Raw genomic sequence first — 17,842 nt, 5'->3', positions numbered from 1 at the left:
GCTTTGACGGTGACGTCATTAGACCGAGACAGAGGGAATATAAGTGACGACCGGGAACCTCAAAGAGAAATTACAGACTGGGACACCCGGACACAAATCACGACCGGGACACAGGGAATATAAATGACTACCGGGACACAGGGACACAACTACAACGGGGACGCCGGGGGCACAGGCGGGATATATAAATGACGACCGGGACACAGGGATTGTTCGAATAGAAATTACAGACCGGGACACCGGGACACAAATGACGACCGGGACACCGGGAATATAAATGACGACCGGGACACTCAAAGAGAAATTACAAACTGGGACACCGGGACACAAATGACGACCGGGACACAGGGAATATAAATGACGACCGGGACACAGGGACACATCATTAGAGTAATGAGGTATAGATCTGAATACGGATTGTTTTTCCCATGGACATTTATATGTTGCATGTTCAAGAGTCAGTAAACCTGACAATCTATTTATATGCACAGACAATGGGACAGCGAAGAATGTTGTATATTCGCATGTTTTACGTAGTTAAAAACATATATTTATATCTATCTCTATTCACAGGTCGGACACAGGGACACAACTACAATGGCGCGTAACGACTTGCGCGCTCGGGGGGGCTTGGGGGGCGCGTAGCGCCCCACCAACTAGGTGTTGGGGTGGCGCGAAGCGCCACCCCAACAGCTAGTATATATATATATATATATATATATATATATATATATATATATATATATATATATATATATATATATATATATATATATATATATATATATATATATATATATATATATATATATATGTGTGTGTGTGTGTGTGTGTGTTTTTAACTACGTAAAACATGCGAATATACAACATTCTTCGCTGTCCCATTGTCTATGCATATAAATAGATTGTCAGGTTTACTGACTATTGAACATGCAACATATAATTGTCCATGGGTCGTCATTTATATTCCCTGTGTCCCGGTGTCCCAGTTTGTAATTTCTCTTTGAGTGTCCCGGTCGTCATTTATATTCCCGGTGTCCCAGTCGTCATTTGTGTCCCGGTCTGTAATATCTATTCGAACAATCCCTGTGTCCCGGTCGTCATTTATATATCCCGCCTGTGCCCCCGGCGTCCCCGTTGTAGTTGTGTCCCTGTGTCCCGGTCGTCAGTTATATTCCCTGTGTCCCGGTCGTGATTTGTGTCCGGGTTTCCCAGTCTGTAATTTCTCTTTGAGGTTCCCGGTCGTCATTTGTATTCCCTCTGTCCCGGTCGTCATTTGTGTCCCGGTGTCCCGGTATGTAATTTCATCAGTTGACAAACATGACGTCAGTCGACAAACATGACGTCAGTCGACACACAAACATAACGTCACTCGACAGACACACACACAGACAACTTATTTATATATATATATATATATATATATATATATATATATATATATATATATATATATATATATATATATATATATATATTATATATAATATATATATATATGTATATATATATATTATATAATATATATATATATATATATATATATATATATAGATAAATGACTGTTGCGTTGGAACCCCAACAATCTGATTTATGCTATGTATGACATCATATAAGCAAATGCTTATTTGATGCCATATATGATGTCATAAGCAATGCTTATATGATGGACTAACATAGTACATGAGTTCATTTGCAAAAACAAAAATTAAGGCTCTTAACGAATTTGCTCTGTCATTTTTTATGCAAGAATATTACAAGACACTAATTTTCTCGAAAAATATGGAATAATATATATATATATATATATATATATATATATATATATATATATATATATATATACTAGCTGTTGGGGTGGGGCCCCAACAGCTAGTTGGTGGGGGCGCTTCGCACCCCCCCCCCCAAGCATCCCCGCGCGCGTAAGTCGTTACGTGCCATATTAGTTACGCGCCATTGTAGTTGTGTCCCTGTTTCCCACCTGTGAATTATAGATATATATATATATATATATATATATATATATATATATATATATATATATATATATATATATATATATATATATATATATATATATATATATATATATTTAACTACGTAAAACTTGCGAATATACAACATTCTTGGCTGTCCCATTGTCTGTGCATATAAATAGGTTGTCTGGTTTACAATGATTGCCCTTGAGCTTTGTTGATGGTGATTGCTAATCGATCATTCCCTGTGTCCCCGTCGTCATTTATATATCCCCCTGTGCCCCCGGCGTCCCCATTGTAGTTGTTTCCCTGTGTCCCGGTGTCCCAGTCTGTAATTTCTCTTTGAGTGTCGCGGTCGTCATTTATATTCTCTGTGTCCCGGTCGTCATTTTTGTCCGGGTCGTCATTTGTGTTCGGGTCTGTAATTTCTCTTTGAGTGTCCTGGTCATCATTTATATTCCCTGTGTCCCGGTCTTCATTTGTGTCCCGGTGCTTTGTTGATGATGATTGCTAATCGAACATTCCTTGTGTCCCGGTTGCTTTCTCTTTGAGTGTCCCGGTCGTCATTTATATTCCCTATGTCCCGGTCGTCATTTGTGTTCCGATGTCCCGGTCTGTAATTTCATCAGTCGACAAACATGACGTCAGTCGACACACAAACATGACGTCACTCGACACACAGACAACTTATTTATATATCTATACTAGCTGTTGGGGTGGCGCTTCGCGCCACCCCAACACCTAGTTGGTGGGGGCGCTTCGCGCCCAACCCCTCCAAGCCCCCCCGCGCGCGTAAGTCGTTACGCGCCATAATAGTTACGCGCCATTGTAGTTGTGTCCCTATGTCCCACCTGTGAATATAGATATATATATATATATATATATATATATATATATATATATATATATATATATATATATATATATATATATATATATATATATATATATATATGGTTTTAACTACGTAAAACTTGCGAATATACAACATTCTTTGCTGTCCCATTGTCTTTGCATATAAATAGATTGTCAGGTTTACCGACTCTTGAACATGCAACATATAATGGTCCATGGGAAAACAATCTGTATTCAGATCTATACCTCATGATTCTAATGATTGCCCTTGAGCTTTGTTGATGGTGATTGCTAATCGACCATTCCCTGTCCCGGTGTCCCGGTCGTCATTTATATCCCCCTGTTTCCCCCGGTGTCCCCGTTGTAGTTGTGTCCCTGTGTCCCGGTCGTCATTTATATTCCCTGTGTCCCGGTCGTCATTTGTGTCCCGGTGTCCCGGTCTCAGGTTCAAATCCTGGTTAGGCTAAAAAAGGTAAAAAACTAAAAACTAAAAAAAAACTGAAAAAAACTAAAAAAGGCAAAAACTACAAAAAAAAATAAAAACTAATAAAAAAATAAAACAGCCGAAAAACTAAAAAAACTAAAGAAACTAAAAAAAGGAAAAAACTTAAAAAACTAAAAACTAAAAAAAGGAAAAAACTGAAAAATAGAAGAGAAAAAGAAAACTAATAAAATTAAAAATAAACATAAAAAAAAATAAAAAAGATAAAAACTAAAAATAAATTAAAAAGAAAAAACCAAAAAAATAAAAAAGCTAAAAAAAGGGGTAAAAACCAATAAAAAACTAAAAAGAAAAAAGGTGAAAAACTAAAAAAAAATTTAATCTAAAAAACTAAAAAAAACTAAAAAGGTAAAAACTAAAAGAACTAAAAAAGAAAAAAAACTAAAAAAAGGAAAAAAAACTGAAAAATAAAGGAGGAAAAGAAAACTAAAAAAATATAAATAAAAGTAAAAAAACTAAAAAGATAAAAACTTCAAAAAAAAAACTAAAAAGAAAAAGAAAGAAACTAAAAAACCTAAAAAAAAGGTCAAAACCAATAAAAAAAACTAAAAGGAAAAAAAGGGAAAAAATTAAAAATTTATTTCATCACATACCAATTCAAAAACGAATGTATACCGGGATGACGACCGGGACACAGGGAATATAAATGACACAACTACAACGGAGACGCCGGGGGCACAGGGGGATATAAATGACGACCGGGACACCGGGACACAAGGAATATAAATGACGCCCGGGACGCTCAAAGAGAAATCACAGACTGGGACACCGGGACACAAATGACGACCGGGACACAGGGAATATAAATGACGACCGGGACACAGGGACATAACTACAAAGGGGACGCCGGGGTGCACAGGGGGATATATAAATGACGATGGCGACTCAGGGAATGGTCGATTAGCAATCACCATCAACAAAGCTCAAGGGCAATCATTAGAATCATGAGGTATAGATCTGAATACGGATTGTTTTCCCATGGACCATTATATGTTGCATGTTCAAGAGTCGGTAAACCTGACAATCTATTTATATGCACAGACAATGGGACAGCAAAGAATGTTGTATATTCGCAAGTTTTACGTAGTTAAAAACATATATATATATATATATATATATATATATATATATATATATATATTCACAGGTGGGACATAGGGACACAACTACAATGGCGCGTAACGACTTACGCGCGCGGGGGGGCTTGGGGGGGCGCGAAGCGCCCCCACCAACTAGGTGTTGGGGTGGCGCGAAGCGCCACCCCAACAGCTAGTATATATATATATATATATATATATATATATATATATATATATATATATATATATATATATATATATATATATATATGCGGTTGCTTCCGCTTGCTATAGTTGACAAATCGGCCCACTCTCATGTTTCTGGAACTTTTCCATCTATTTTCTCGTTTCTATTTTGATTAGTTCAGCTTATTTTTTGCTGCCAAGAGTCCTTGGTTTTTAATTATTCCACGCGTCTCTTAAAAATAGTAGGGTTAGAGGTAATTCAAGAGGCGAAGATGAAATTAATTGCCTTTGTATTTCTCCTGGGTGTTCATTTTCTTCCGAATATGACAAATATTAACTAAATGTCTTAGTCTTACCGTAGATAATTAAGTTGCAGAACTATAATTCCAAAATGAATATTAGGGAACATTGAGGCGTCTCTGTTACCCTGGTATGGGAATTAAATAGCTAATGAACTTGTTATATGTACTCTTACTTTATCGGATCACAATGGAAGTAATTGGCAAACCCGTGTGGTATTTATAATCTACACTGATTTTACAAATTACTAATTGTTATTTTACATTTACTTTATACATCTAGGAGGGTCGAATCGAAGTCGAAAAAGCTTCGACCTCATAGAGAGAAAAAAACAGATTTGAATTTAGCACTAAAACTTGACTATCGGGGATGGGAGGTGGGTCTTGGAGGGAAAAGAAATTTGAAATTTTCTAGTTAATGAATATAAACTTGTTTAGTTCAATATACTTGTTTCATGTTTTGATATTTGTTTTTGTAAAATCCAGCTAGATTTTAGCTCCAGCAAGTTTGCCCCATTTTGGACAGTAAGTTAAATAACAACTCTTAAATAAAAACGGAAACACCTTGCATTTATTTCTCATTTCAAATGCTTCCCGTGATAAATAAAGGAACAAATACAGATTTGAATTCGGAAGCATATGTCAAATTTTTATTCTTTCATGTACTTAAATACAATGAAGGTTTTTACTGTATACCTACAATAGACCCAACATAAACTGAACATTTGTTGAGAAATACCGAATAAAATAAAAATCAGAATTTAACCGTTTCCCTCATTTTCCTCATCATTTTTGTGGTTTCGTCGTTTCGGGGGGGGGGGGGGGGTAAACATAGATGTATTTAATTATTATATACGTCCTTGTTGTTTTGATGCTAATTTTAATAAAACTCTCACTTATTTGAACAAATTACATTTTTAAATTAAATACAACTGCTGAAAGTTCTGCTGTTTGGTGCATTGTTGTCCAAGTGAACAGTTTAATCCTCACAATATTTGCAAAGACAGCACAAACATTGCTATGTCTTAGAAATGGTAAATGTAACTTTTTATTACGTTAAATTTAATACTTCTTTGAGCGTAAAGCCTCTGTGAAAAGTCAAACGTAAAACCAAACCGTTTTTAGACGTGGAGTCTCCATAAAAAGTGTTAAAGTAAAAATTCGTAGTTTTTACTTCAAAAAGTAGTGCGTTTTTTATTGGCAAACTGTGTATTGCCTTGTATTGACGGGGACATAGCGCGCAAATATGTAAAGAAAAGGAGACTATAACCTTATTTTCTCCCTCTGTGAAAATTCAAACGTAAAACCTAAACGTTTTTGGGCGTAGAGTCTCCATAAAAAGTTGTTAAAGTAAAAATTCGGTAGTTTTTATTTCCAAAAGTAGCGCATTTTATATTGGCAAACTGTGTATTGCCTTATATAATGTATTTACAGGGACATAATGCGCAAAAGTGTAAAGAAAAGGAGACTATAACCTTATTTTCCCCCTCTGTGAAAAGTCAAAACGTAAAACCTAAACGTTTTTAGACGTCTAGTATCCAAAAAGTCGTAGTTTTTGTTTCTAAAAGTAGCGCATTTTTCTTTCTTTTTTGGCAATCTGTGAATTGCCTTGTATACTGTATTGACAGGGACATAACGTGCAAAAGTGTAAAGAAAAGGAGACTATAACCTTATTTTTCCCTCTGTGAAAAGTCAAAAGTAAAATCTAAACGTTTTTAGACGTAGAGTATCCATAAAAAGTCGTTAAAGTAAAAATTCGTAGTTTTTATTTCTAAAAGTAGCGCATTTTTTATTGACAAACTTTGCATTGTCTTTCGTATACTATATTGACAGGGACATAACGCCCAAAATTGTAAAGAAAAGGGGAGTATAACCTTATTTTCTCCCTCATTTTTCAAATAATCATAAATAAACAATCTAGTTTTACTGCCTCGTATGTGTTGCGTCGAATTTTTGGTAAATTAAAGTATTATTTTATTTTCAGTGGTAAGTTAACATTTACAGGAAAAAAGAGTCTACCAGTCTGTAAAGCAGTTGTTTATAGCAAATAAAGGTAAAGGTAAAGGATACGGCATTAGACTTTACAGTCCGTACCGGCGGTGCTGATCTCCGTTTCTTGGCCCTTCAGCCAGGAAGTGCAATGGGGGGTTGGGGGCCAGCCATCCTGTGCTTTCGCACACCCTTCCTGTTTACCTTCCCCAGATTTCTCCAGGTACCCATTTAGAGCTGGGTTGACTCTGGCTAAGCTTACAGAGTCACTATTATAGCAAATAATGTATTTAAACTTTTTTTTTCAAATAGAGAAAAGTTTAGCAAGCAATTTTCCTTTTGCTTTTTCCTTTCATGTAAACCCATAATTATTATAAAATTATATTAAACTAATGCGCAAGTTAATATCCTTAAAATATTCAATATTCCGTTGCTATATGGTTAATCGTCGCTTCCTGGACTAATTATATGTTTTAAATAAGGTAGTAGGGTCAAATGAATAACATATCAGAGGCAGCTCAGCATCAATTCCTGAAAATAATCGCTTGTTTACCCTAGTTTAAACGCTACACTGTTTTTCTAATTATTTTTACCATTATAACAGTTATGACATAGGTCATAGCTCTTAGGTGAAGTAATATTTATGTCCACCTGATATGTCAGATAAATCTAATGAACCGGAACCGAAAAGGTCAAGGAGATATGCCTCCGCTGTTGCATTGAAAAAAATAAGAGCAATAAACTATATGTAATTAGTTTATTGGGTATAAATTTTGTTTGTTTTTTAGTTTTACTGCTGATGATGAACACTGTATATGTGTTCGAAATATCCAGTTTAAAAAAAAATAAAAATTATATCTGTTCACTGTCTATTAAAAGGTTTCATCCCTATTTTGAACTGTTATACTTTCGTCATGGAAAGGCAGTGTGGTCTTCGAAGTTATATTTTTACCAGCTGAAAATATGTATATTTGCCATAAGAAAGTAGAAAAATATCCTTTTGGGAAAGCAAATCTTGGCTTTCTAATAACTTTCCTTTGATCTTCATGCGATGGAATTTATTTGGAAACTTCTTCTAAGAAAGTCTTTGAGGTGGACTGTCAAGTGTTGTCTTTTCTTCTGATACTATTCATTCTGTCGGTGATTACAGAGAGCTTGAGTGTTTACTTTCATCTTTGCCTTTAGCAAATTGACGATATATTGGTGTTTTTCTTCTTTTTCATACATATCAGAAAAAGTTTTATTTTTCATCAAGTTGATTAAATGTATTGGAAGTTGAAAGAATTGCAAGTTTTCGACCATAAAACGCTGATATAAAAATCAATTTTGAATGAAACCGAAGATTTAAATATTGAATGTAAAGAGATAGAAATGAACTGTTAGACGTTTTTTTAGTCCTTGTAATGTTTGTTTGTTGCTGCTCAATTTTCTGATTTTTTTCTTTTTGTTAATTTTGATTAAGTACAGGTACAAAATAATCAGAGGTCACTTGTATCGTAATCACTTAGTAAAAGTTTTCAGTTGCAAAGATGGTTAATATGTCTTTAAAACCAAAGGCCAAAATGCAAATCCGCTTGTATAAAGCTCTATCGAATGTGTCTCTATACAAATTACTCTTGGTAAATGAGCCATAGAATTCTTGGTGTTACTCCATGAAATCACACCATGTTATCACTCAATGAAAGCTTACCAGCTGGCAAAGATGGACTCCTAGGTCATTATAATAAAGGCCAAAAGGCATATGTACATGTGCAAAGTTCAGTTTAAAATGCTGTCAGAAGAACTTTTTCCCTTACAGGCTACAGCCTCCTCAGGGCGTTGTTATAGACTAATGCATTAAACCCGATTATTGTTATTATTATAAAATGTACCAAGATTTGATTACAGCTCTTATAAATGTTCAGTGGGACGGGTTAAAAAGAAATTAATAATAATAATGAAAAAAGGATCTGAATCGAAAAACACGAGAGTAGGAAGTGAAGCCATTTGACTTCCTCTCATATGCTTCCTCAATTTTTCACATTCCTCTCACATATTCTGAACGACATGGTTTTAAAGAGGTGTCGTTGCCATGGTTTGGGTTGGGAATATGCTTGAAAAGGCTGTAGTCTTCCATTTCGATGAACTATTATTAGCAGTTTGACAGAAGTTTTTCGCTGATGCGGAATGGTGCTCAGTATAAATGTATATATACACAGTAGCGAAAAGTCCTATACTCTCTATTAAAGGTTTTTAGGACACATCAATCACATTCATATCTTCATGGCTCCACCTTTCGCGCACGTGCAATGCCGAATTTTTAGCACATTACAATGGGATTATGGGAGATCTATTGCTCTGACGTATTGGTAACTTCCCAGTCAGCGCGCTTTGATGTGTACCATTTTTTAACAAACTTTTTGCTACTGTTTAAATATATTTATACTATGTGAATGGTGGGTAGATATTGAATAAAACGCTTACGGGTAGGTCTGATGGTGCAGACGAGTGTTGTCAGTGACACTAGTGTTTCCACTAGTATATCGAAAGTTTCCACTAGTGTATCGAAAGTTTCCACTAATGTATCGAAAGTCTCCAATAGTGTATCGAAAGTTTCCACTAATGTATCGAAAGTTTCCACTAGTGTATCGAAAGTTTCCACTAGTGTATCGGTATCGCACGTCAAGTTATCTTCAACCTTTGCAACACAATAAAATGATAGCAAATACATGACGCTTGCAGTCTACTAATGTATTATAAAATTAAGAAATAATTAAACTAAATTGATAGTTTCTCCTTCATGATGAAACTATCAGTCCCAAACGTTTTTTTTTCAACTTCTTACTTGGAAAGGAGGGAAAATCTTGCATTGACACTTTTTATTTGACAATTTAGATATTGGTTCCTTGCTTTCAGAAACATCTGGACAATTATCGCTCTTTGGAAATTTTTCTTTCCCTTCTTTGACCTAGATGCTTTAGTGGCACTTGATAGGGTCGTCACCGTGCCTTATCTTGAGAATTGTTTTTAGTAGTTTTTCCAAACTTTTATCTTTTTTATCACTTTATTATGGTTTCAAGTCTTGGTGGATTTGTGTCCAATCGATCTCTTCGATAAGACAGAGCTTCCCTACTAGATAAGATTGAGAGAGTTAAACGCTCAATTTTTTAATATTAAAAAGGCTTTCAAGACTAGAAAACTGACAATTTTTCTGACAATTACTCAAATAAAGCAACTTTGGTTTCAATCAAGAGTAAAATTGAATTATTAGCTTTTCTGAATTTTTCTTGTCCTGGGTCAGTGCTGATAGTTTCTGAAATGCTCAGTTGCAGTAATCTGAAATGTGCGCCGTATTTTTATTGACTTCTAAGTTGTAGTGTAAAGTGCACGCTTTCCTACAGCATATGATTTATGATCTAATTCTAATTATAGATTTTGAAAATTTGGAAACAAAAAATGCTGATTTGCATCGCTTAGCTTTTGTCTGCTAAAATAATTATATAATTAGGTTTTGAAAGAAGAAAACCTAAGGTACCGTTTTCGTAACTACAAAGTTTTCCACTAAAGAGGGTTTTTTCCTAACATTTCTACGGTTTGATTCCAGCAAATGGTACTAATGGTAGTAAGTTCTATTTGGCATTTAAAAGTTTGGGCCTTTGGTTCTCCTTTTTTGGGAGATTTCCCTAGGTCTGCAGCTTGAGTGCCCTGAAAATGGTAAGCTAAAATAATTAGCGCATAAAAATAGTTTGCTTAGTTCACCTTGATGTGATGAAGAGTGATTTTTAGAAAGAGGTGACGCTAAAAAAAAAAAAAAAAAAAAAAAAAAAAAAAAAAAAAAAAAAAAAAAAAAAAAGGCTCTTTATTGGTCGACTAAATAAAAAACGTTAAACTATATGCCTTCTTCTTAATGAAGAAGTGTACTACTTAACCACCCTAAAAATGTGTTTTTGCTTTGTCACCCAGATCATTTTTGGCACTCATTATGAATCATTATTATATCAGATTATAAGATCATTATGATCAGATTCTTGATCATTTTTGACAGTCATTAGCACATACTTCCTGGAAAATATTATTGAACCGACATGTATCATACCAGTTTAACTAAGAAACGACCAAATGATGTCGGAATTTCTAGCTTCTGGCTTGGGCGTCAGAATCCCCATCCTCAGTGGGAAACAAGAAGAAATTAAAAAATACACATAAATAAGAAAATGATAAGTATTCCCATTGAAACCATTAAAAAAGACCAACCCAGCAAAAATGAACCTTTTTTATGTATTCATTTTAATAAATTGGTGAAAATCCTTGCCTCTCCCCTTTCCCACACACACATTTTTTTTTTAATTAGTGCCAGAAATTACATTGAGTGGCAGAACTGCTTTTCTCCTGAATATTCACTTTGCTATTTTGTGAAGGTGCTTGTAAAGATGACCAGGGGCGTATCCAGGAGGGTAGGGGATATGAACCCCTCCCCCCCAGTTCTTGTCTGACTCGTAAAAACGTAACAAAAATGCGTATGCTATAATCAAGTTTTGATGTATTTTTTTTAAGTTTTTTGGAACCCCCTCCCCCTTAAAAAAAACTTGGCTACGGCCCTGAAGATGAATAATTTTTTCGTGACTGTAAAAACTTAATATCGATTTAGAGGGTTTAAAATGTGCTTCACAAAATAACATCGAAAATCACTGCATTTTTTATGAATACATATTTACTTTATATTTGGTGAAGACTGTCCCTTGGTCAATGGGTTGATCTTTGCCTAGACACATGTTGTCCAGAGTTCGGTTTCAGTCTTCGCAGGGTGGGCGCAAGGAACTTTGTTGTAAAAAAAATTGGAAATGAATTAATGGTGAAGTCAGGTTTATGCTTCACCACAATTTTCTTTAAATCGTTTTATTGAGCGTAAGAATTTTCTGAATATATTCGAGGTGTCAGCTAATTCCTTAATTTTGTTTAAGCCCTAGATTTTTCTATCCGTTGAATCTTCGCTTGAAGATACCACCAGATACCTTCCAGATGGGTAAAAGCACTAACATTAAATTTATTTCAGCATTATGGAATGATGGAGATGAACTACTACACCGTTCTGTTTGGTGTTTCAAGAGCTTTGGGTACACTTGCCTCCCTCATTTGGGACAGAGCCCTTGGTCTCCCCCTTGAGCGCCCTAAGTCAATGTCAACCGACGGACTAATGAAAGCGGTTGGAGCCAAACATTAAAGCTATTCGAAGTACTTACGCGACTGAAAATGGATATTTAGTCAGAACAAATAAGTTGTATTTATCATTGTTTAATATGCGTTCTATGAATCCAGTTCAGTTGCTTGTTAATTTGGTGTAATGACCTTGTTCATGTGAACATAATAACTGAGTCGTCTCTAATAAAAGATAGTGTTTAAATTGTAGTTGTGCGGTGTATTTTATGAAAGGTTTGATAGGAAGGTCTGGTTCAGGAGTTTTGAGATTGTTGATGTTATTTGTATTAAAGCAAAGATCTAGGTCAGAGACTGTCAGATAGATTAAATGGGTAAAGTAGACATAACTCCGGCAATGCTCGATATCTTGATTTATTTGGAGTTTAACTAGAAAACCAATCAAGTTATGAATGAGGTTCTGCTTGGAGCCAATCAGAAATTTTATTAATTGATTGCTTTGGGTTTTAGACTGGAACTGCTTAGAATAGTATTTCCTGGAAACAAAACTCGATTCAAGTGTAGTTAGTTTTTATTTCAAACTAGCAATAACATATTGGACTACCAATTCCCCGGGATCACTAAGAATCATTTAGTTCGATTTGAGCATTAGTGAAACAGAGCAGTATGTACTTTATGAAATCAAATAATGATAGAATATAAAATAGAATGAGTACAGGAACAATAATAAAAATAGTATATTGTGCTGCCAATTTTGCTGGGCCGCTCATGTAGCTCGATTGAAGTGTTTGTGAAATCGAACTAAGTCTACTGTGTGATGTTGAATGGTTTCTATAAGATAAAATAGAATATGTAGAAATAACATAAAAATAATAATAGAAGTAAAACCAATAAAAACAAAGCGTAATGGGCAGTTATCTTAGCTGGGTCACTCAAGAATCATGTAGCTCGATTTGAGTGTTTCTGAAATTCAAATATAATGATGCTTACTTCCACTTGTAGTAATAAATGACCCAATAAGTATCTTTAGACGTTTTGTGATGTGGTATCTATCTTTCATAAGTGTTTAATCTTTTTTTTTGACCCTAGCTATTAAAGCTCATAGTTTTGAACAAACTTAGTTGAAAATACTGTCAAATTGTTTTGCTTCCTATGCTCTTATTTTCGGATAACGCAAATAAGATAAGGTTGTTATTTTTTCCAAATGTTTCGGAAGAAAATCTCCGCTCACTGTGTTCGGCTCTTTTCAACTGAATATATTTCCTATGCGATTTTTTTAGTCCCGAGAGAGATGTAGACTATTTGAAAGCGTCTCTTCATTAAGGCCGAACAAGTGGAGGCTCCGCTTTGTTCGTCTCTCCCTAAAATTAAATAAAATGGTTACTTTCCGGTTATTAAGTGGCTTTAAACGAACCTAAAACTACTTTTTTGTGCTTGAGTTTGTTATAGACATCTCGTAATAAAGATGTACAAGGTCAAGAGTTTTAAATAATTAGATTGAAACTTTTATTGCACAAATTTTTCTTAAACACAGAAAAACTATTACCAAGTAAACTTTGCTTTATTAATTAATAAGATTACTTAAACGTTAATACAATGGGATAGATTACGTGCAACAATTTTTTCAGAATATTTTTGGGAATGAAAAAATATTGAGTTGAGATTTGTTTAAAAACGATTTTTTGTGTATTTTACTTCAAATTAGAAGTCTTCATTATAATACCACCAGAAAGTATGACGTGTTCTTATTTGCTGGCTTATTAAATGCAGATTATTAAGTATATTTATCTGAACGAAAAAAGTATGGATTAGGATACAAAAAAAAAAAGTATTCAAAACAGCGCACTCGACAAGTTCCAAGTTGTGGCTAAGTGCAGTTCACGTTTTGTTTATATTTAAATAAATATATTCCAAACAAAAATGCTTTTTTAAGAGAAACTCAAGAAGCATGTTGAAACCTAAAACGAGTAGAAATAATGTAATTTAATAAGTCAAACTTCTCACAAAAAGGAGTTAAAATGTATAAACACATCAAGTCTAAAAATAATAGATACTACCATGGATAAATAGATGAGAAATGAAAATTAATTAAATAATCAATTTAGACCTAAAACGAATGAAAATTAACATAATTAAAGTAGGACTATCGCCCTCTAAAGGTCAGACTGTCATTTGTGCTTCCATATAGAAGTCCTACTGGGGCTCGTAACACTCGACGTTTGGAAGGACCAGAGACAAAAGTGATTAGCGCCCCCTTTCGCTCTGTTCCTTCCCTCCATGTCAACTTTTGAGGTCCACTTGGCTTCTGCAGCACTCCCTGAATATTTTAATTCGACCTTCCAAGCCATTTTCGAGATGTTGCAGATATGCTAATTTGACGCTACATATAGTGCTCAATTTACTCACAATATAACTATGACTAAATTCCAAGTTCTATAGGGACTTACTGTGAATTTTTTGTTTAGGCAGGTTGGAGACAGATTATTCCTTATTCCCTTCAATCCCTCCGTCAAGTCCAGTTTCGAGGTACAGTGCCCCACTCCAATACTCCCAGCCGTTCCTGAGGTTTAGCGAATACTGCTTTTCAGTTAACTGGGTAAACAGTGTTTTCTTATATACCTAGGTCCCCTTTGCTTAGGTCAAAATTCGAAATCTGCTCCTCAATACCTCCTGAAATTTTCTACTCATTTCCCAAAGCCATTCCTGAGATATAGATACGCTATTTTGATATCCTGGGTGCACATAAAGTTTTTTTTTTAATTACAATGCTAACTTACCATGTATAGATTCCAGTCCCGGAGGAAGTTGTAGTGTCAAAACTTCTAGGCGGATTGAAACAAACAAAATGTTATCCCTCATCGTTATCTCCGAAAATTGGTCAACTTGGCCCTCCTCAACCGAACATTTCACTTATTCTACTAAAGCAGATGTATGAATACTGGGTAATTGGCGAAATTTAATCCCATTCTCCCTGGGGCTTTGGAGCTCTAGTTGACCCCAGAGGCGTACTGGATAGACCTTTTTGACAGGTCTGAATCAAATGGATATCGCGAAATTTCATCCTACATAATGAGAGAGAGAGTGAGACTTTTATTTTCAAAATTGCTTTCACAGCGCCTAGCGCCGAGTTGGCGCTTTACGTCAGGTATTACAGTCCGATAAAACCTGTCAAATGAAAAGAGAAAGACACAGACACACAGTGTCAGACAGATACTTGTCAGATTAAAAGAACCGATCATCAACTAAAAAACTGAGTCAATACAACAAAGTCACTGATTAATAATGCTGACAAATGCAGGAATGAAACTTCCTGTATCTCTCGTGGATTGATGGGAGAGTTTGAAGGTTGGGAACATTTTAGAGGTGGGTCTTTGAGGTCGGGATCTTAAAGGTTGAAAAGGTGGAGGGGATAAATCTTGGAAACGGGGGCTCGTCGTGGGTTTATTGCCAAACCGGGTACACAGGAGGGTTCTTCTCTCTGATACAGTGGTGAGCTGGAAATACTTAAGAAGAAAGTGATATGGGAGTTTACCTTGACCCTAGATGCTTGCTTCTGTACTGACTCTATTGAATAAGATTGGGAAGTAGTTAAGCCAAAATGCCAAACCAGACAAGAATATTCACGAAAAGGGTGGATGAAACTTGTATAAATTCTTGAAAGGTGAATTGCAGGGCAAGAAAACTTGAAGAAAAATTTAAGCGTAAAAAGTGCCAAATTAGCGTGCTTTGTGATATTAGTAACGTGGACCTCCCACTTCAGATCGCTCGAGATAGTGATAGCGAAGAGTTTGCACTGCTGAACGGATATCTTTGGAGGGATTGGTTGCTTGAACGAAGGTGTACTCTTCAAGAAACTGATAGTCATGATACTTGACTTTCTGGCATCCACAGTCATGTCGGCCTCTGCAGCGTCACTGGAAATATCTTCCATGATTTCCATGGCGAAGCTCTTGAAATTTTTCCAGTAAGGACCTGTCGACAAATTTCCAGCGGTCAGGGTGTTCAGTAGCAAGTTTGTTTATCATAATCAGGAGCCGGCCAAGGGGGGTACCCTGGGGCACACCACAGTAAACTGGAAGGAGATCTGAATAGATATTTTTATACTTTACACATTGAGTTTTACTGGAAAGGAAAGACGCTATTGTTCTAACAAGGTTTGGGTTAACATGAAATTCTTTTAGGAGTTTTAACTAAAACATTGTGCTTAATCAGATCAAAAGCTTTTTGGAGGTCTCTTTGAAATAGATCTTGCCAAACATCAAGGTCTTCCAATTATTGTATCCAGTAAGCTTACAAGATTGAGTAGCAGAAAGGCCACGTTGATTACCAAATTGCTTTGGGTCAACAAGTTCTTCAGTTTCTGATCTGAGCCAATCAGTCAGAAAGCTTTCATATAATTTCGAAAAAACTGAGGTGACCGTAGTTGGTCGAACCCCATTGAAACCCTCGTCAGTGCCCTTCTCCTGAACCGGCGTCACGAATCCCTGCTTTCAGGTGTCAGGGCAGCATCCTTTTTCAGCGATCGTGCAGAAAATATCTGCCAGTGGTAGGGACAGCTTGTCAGCGAATGCTTTGACAATTACGATCGGAATATCTGATGGGCATGTACTTGTCCTTTTTAGGTTATTTATCTTCCTCTCGATATCCTTTGGTGATATATGGGGAAGGTTTTCATCATGGATATGGGGAATAGACTCAAGAGTCTACGGAAAGTTGAGGTAATGCCTGGACAATCTTGGCGAGGTGTTTGTTGAGATCATTAGCAGTTTTAGTACTAGGCTCATCAAACTGGAAATCAATATTACCAATTTGCTTGCCAGAAAGTTTTTTAACTAGATCATACTACTTCTTGGGGTTATATTAAAAATATCCTTCATAGTATTTTTTATGTGCGTGGCAGCTGCTTTTCGAATTTGTTTTTTTTTTTATCATTTTACGCATATGGTTGGCTTCATCTTTTTATCACTACGAAGTAAACGAATTTTTTCTTTGATCTTGGCTTTTAGAGGTTCGTTAACGTAGGGCTTATCATTTGAAGACTTTTTAGTTTTCTTTTCAGGAAAACTTTTTCAATAATTATCAGATAGCTTCCTTTGAAAGATTTGAACTTAGAATTGACATCAGAAGAAGCTAGGACCACAGAACAGCTCGCTTCAGAAATCCAGGAACCGAAACTAAAAATAAATTCGTCGGCTAGTGGCCGATGCAGCGTTTCAGTGACTTTGTATTCGACAACTTTGATCCAGTGGTTGCATTTTGAGAATCTAATCGTAGCTCCCCCCCTAAAGGTGGTAAGGCTTCTGGTTGACTGTAGAACTTATGCAAGTTAGTACAGATGACATTTAAAGAGGAGCCTCCTTTGGTTATGGGTATATTTACCACTTGCTTTAGGTGTAGTCCCCTGCATAGGTATTCGAGTTCATTTCATTGGCATCCCAGCGTTTGGGATTCTCGAGAGAGCAAAATTGGTACTGGCTTGAAGTTTTTCAACAAACTTTCGTCGAATCCCTGCATGCTGACCTGGGGAGTAATATAAACTACATGCTAGGGTATTAGACAGTGGACGAGGCTGTACTTTCAGTTTTATACTTATCCTCGTGATTTCATCGTAATCATCAATACCGGGGATTGTGATCAGTTTTGGACTAAGTTTCTCACGGCACAGCAAGAGAAGTCCTCCACCAAGCGGGTGATCAGTTGGCCTCACTTTCAAAAAATTTTGTAGCCCGAAGCTTTCAGGGAGTCAGGGTCTTGCGCCTGGACTTCAGTTACGGCAACAAGGTGTGAATTCTGATATTCGCCGTAATAGCCAGTCCTCTTATT

At 35.8% G+C, this 17,842-nt stretch overlaps 1 protein-coding gene and 1 long non-coding RNA gene across 2 annotated transcripts in view; one reads left to right on the top strand and one right to left on the bottom strand.

The window, feature by feature from the left end:
- The window catches only part of LOC136026266 (probable citrate synthase 2, mitochondrial), an 86,663-nt gene extending 74,397 nt beyond the window's left edge, over window positions 1-12,266 (top strand). Inside the window, exon 9 of the mRNA XM_065702657.1 lies at window positions 11,919-12,266. Within this exon, the coding sequence (XP_065558729.1) occupies window positions 11,919-12,086 (168 nt within the window). The 3' untranslated portion in view covers window positions 12,087-12,266. The remainder of the gene's footprint in view (window positions 1-11,918) is intronic.
- A 408-nt stretch (window positions 12,267-12,674) lies between these two features.
- On the bottom strand, window positions 12,675-14,929 carry LOC136026276 (uncharacterized). The gene is made up of 2 exons (XR_010617253.1): window positions 14,797-14,929; window positions 12,675-12,850 (listed from the first exon to the last, which is right to left on the bottom strand). It is a non-coding gene; the product is annotated as an uncharacterized LOC136026276 (long non-coding RNA).
- Between the last annotated feature and the right edge of the window lie 2,913 nt (window positions 14,930-17,842).

Source organism: Artemia franciscana, chromosome 1 (genome assembly GCF_032884065.1).
Source record: "Artemia franciscana chromosome 1, ASM3288406v1, whole genome shotgun sequence".
Classification (NCBI taxonomy): Eukaryota; Metazoa; Arthropoda; class Branchiopoda; order Anostraca; family Artemiidae; genus Artemia; species Artemia franciscana.
The sequence above is the reverse complement of the archived record's forward strand: the minus strand, read 5'-3'. Positions and strand labels throughout refer to the sequence as shown.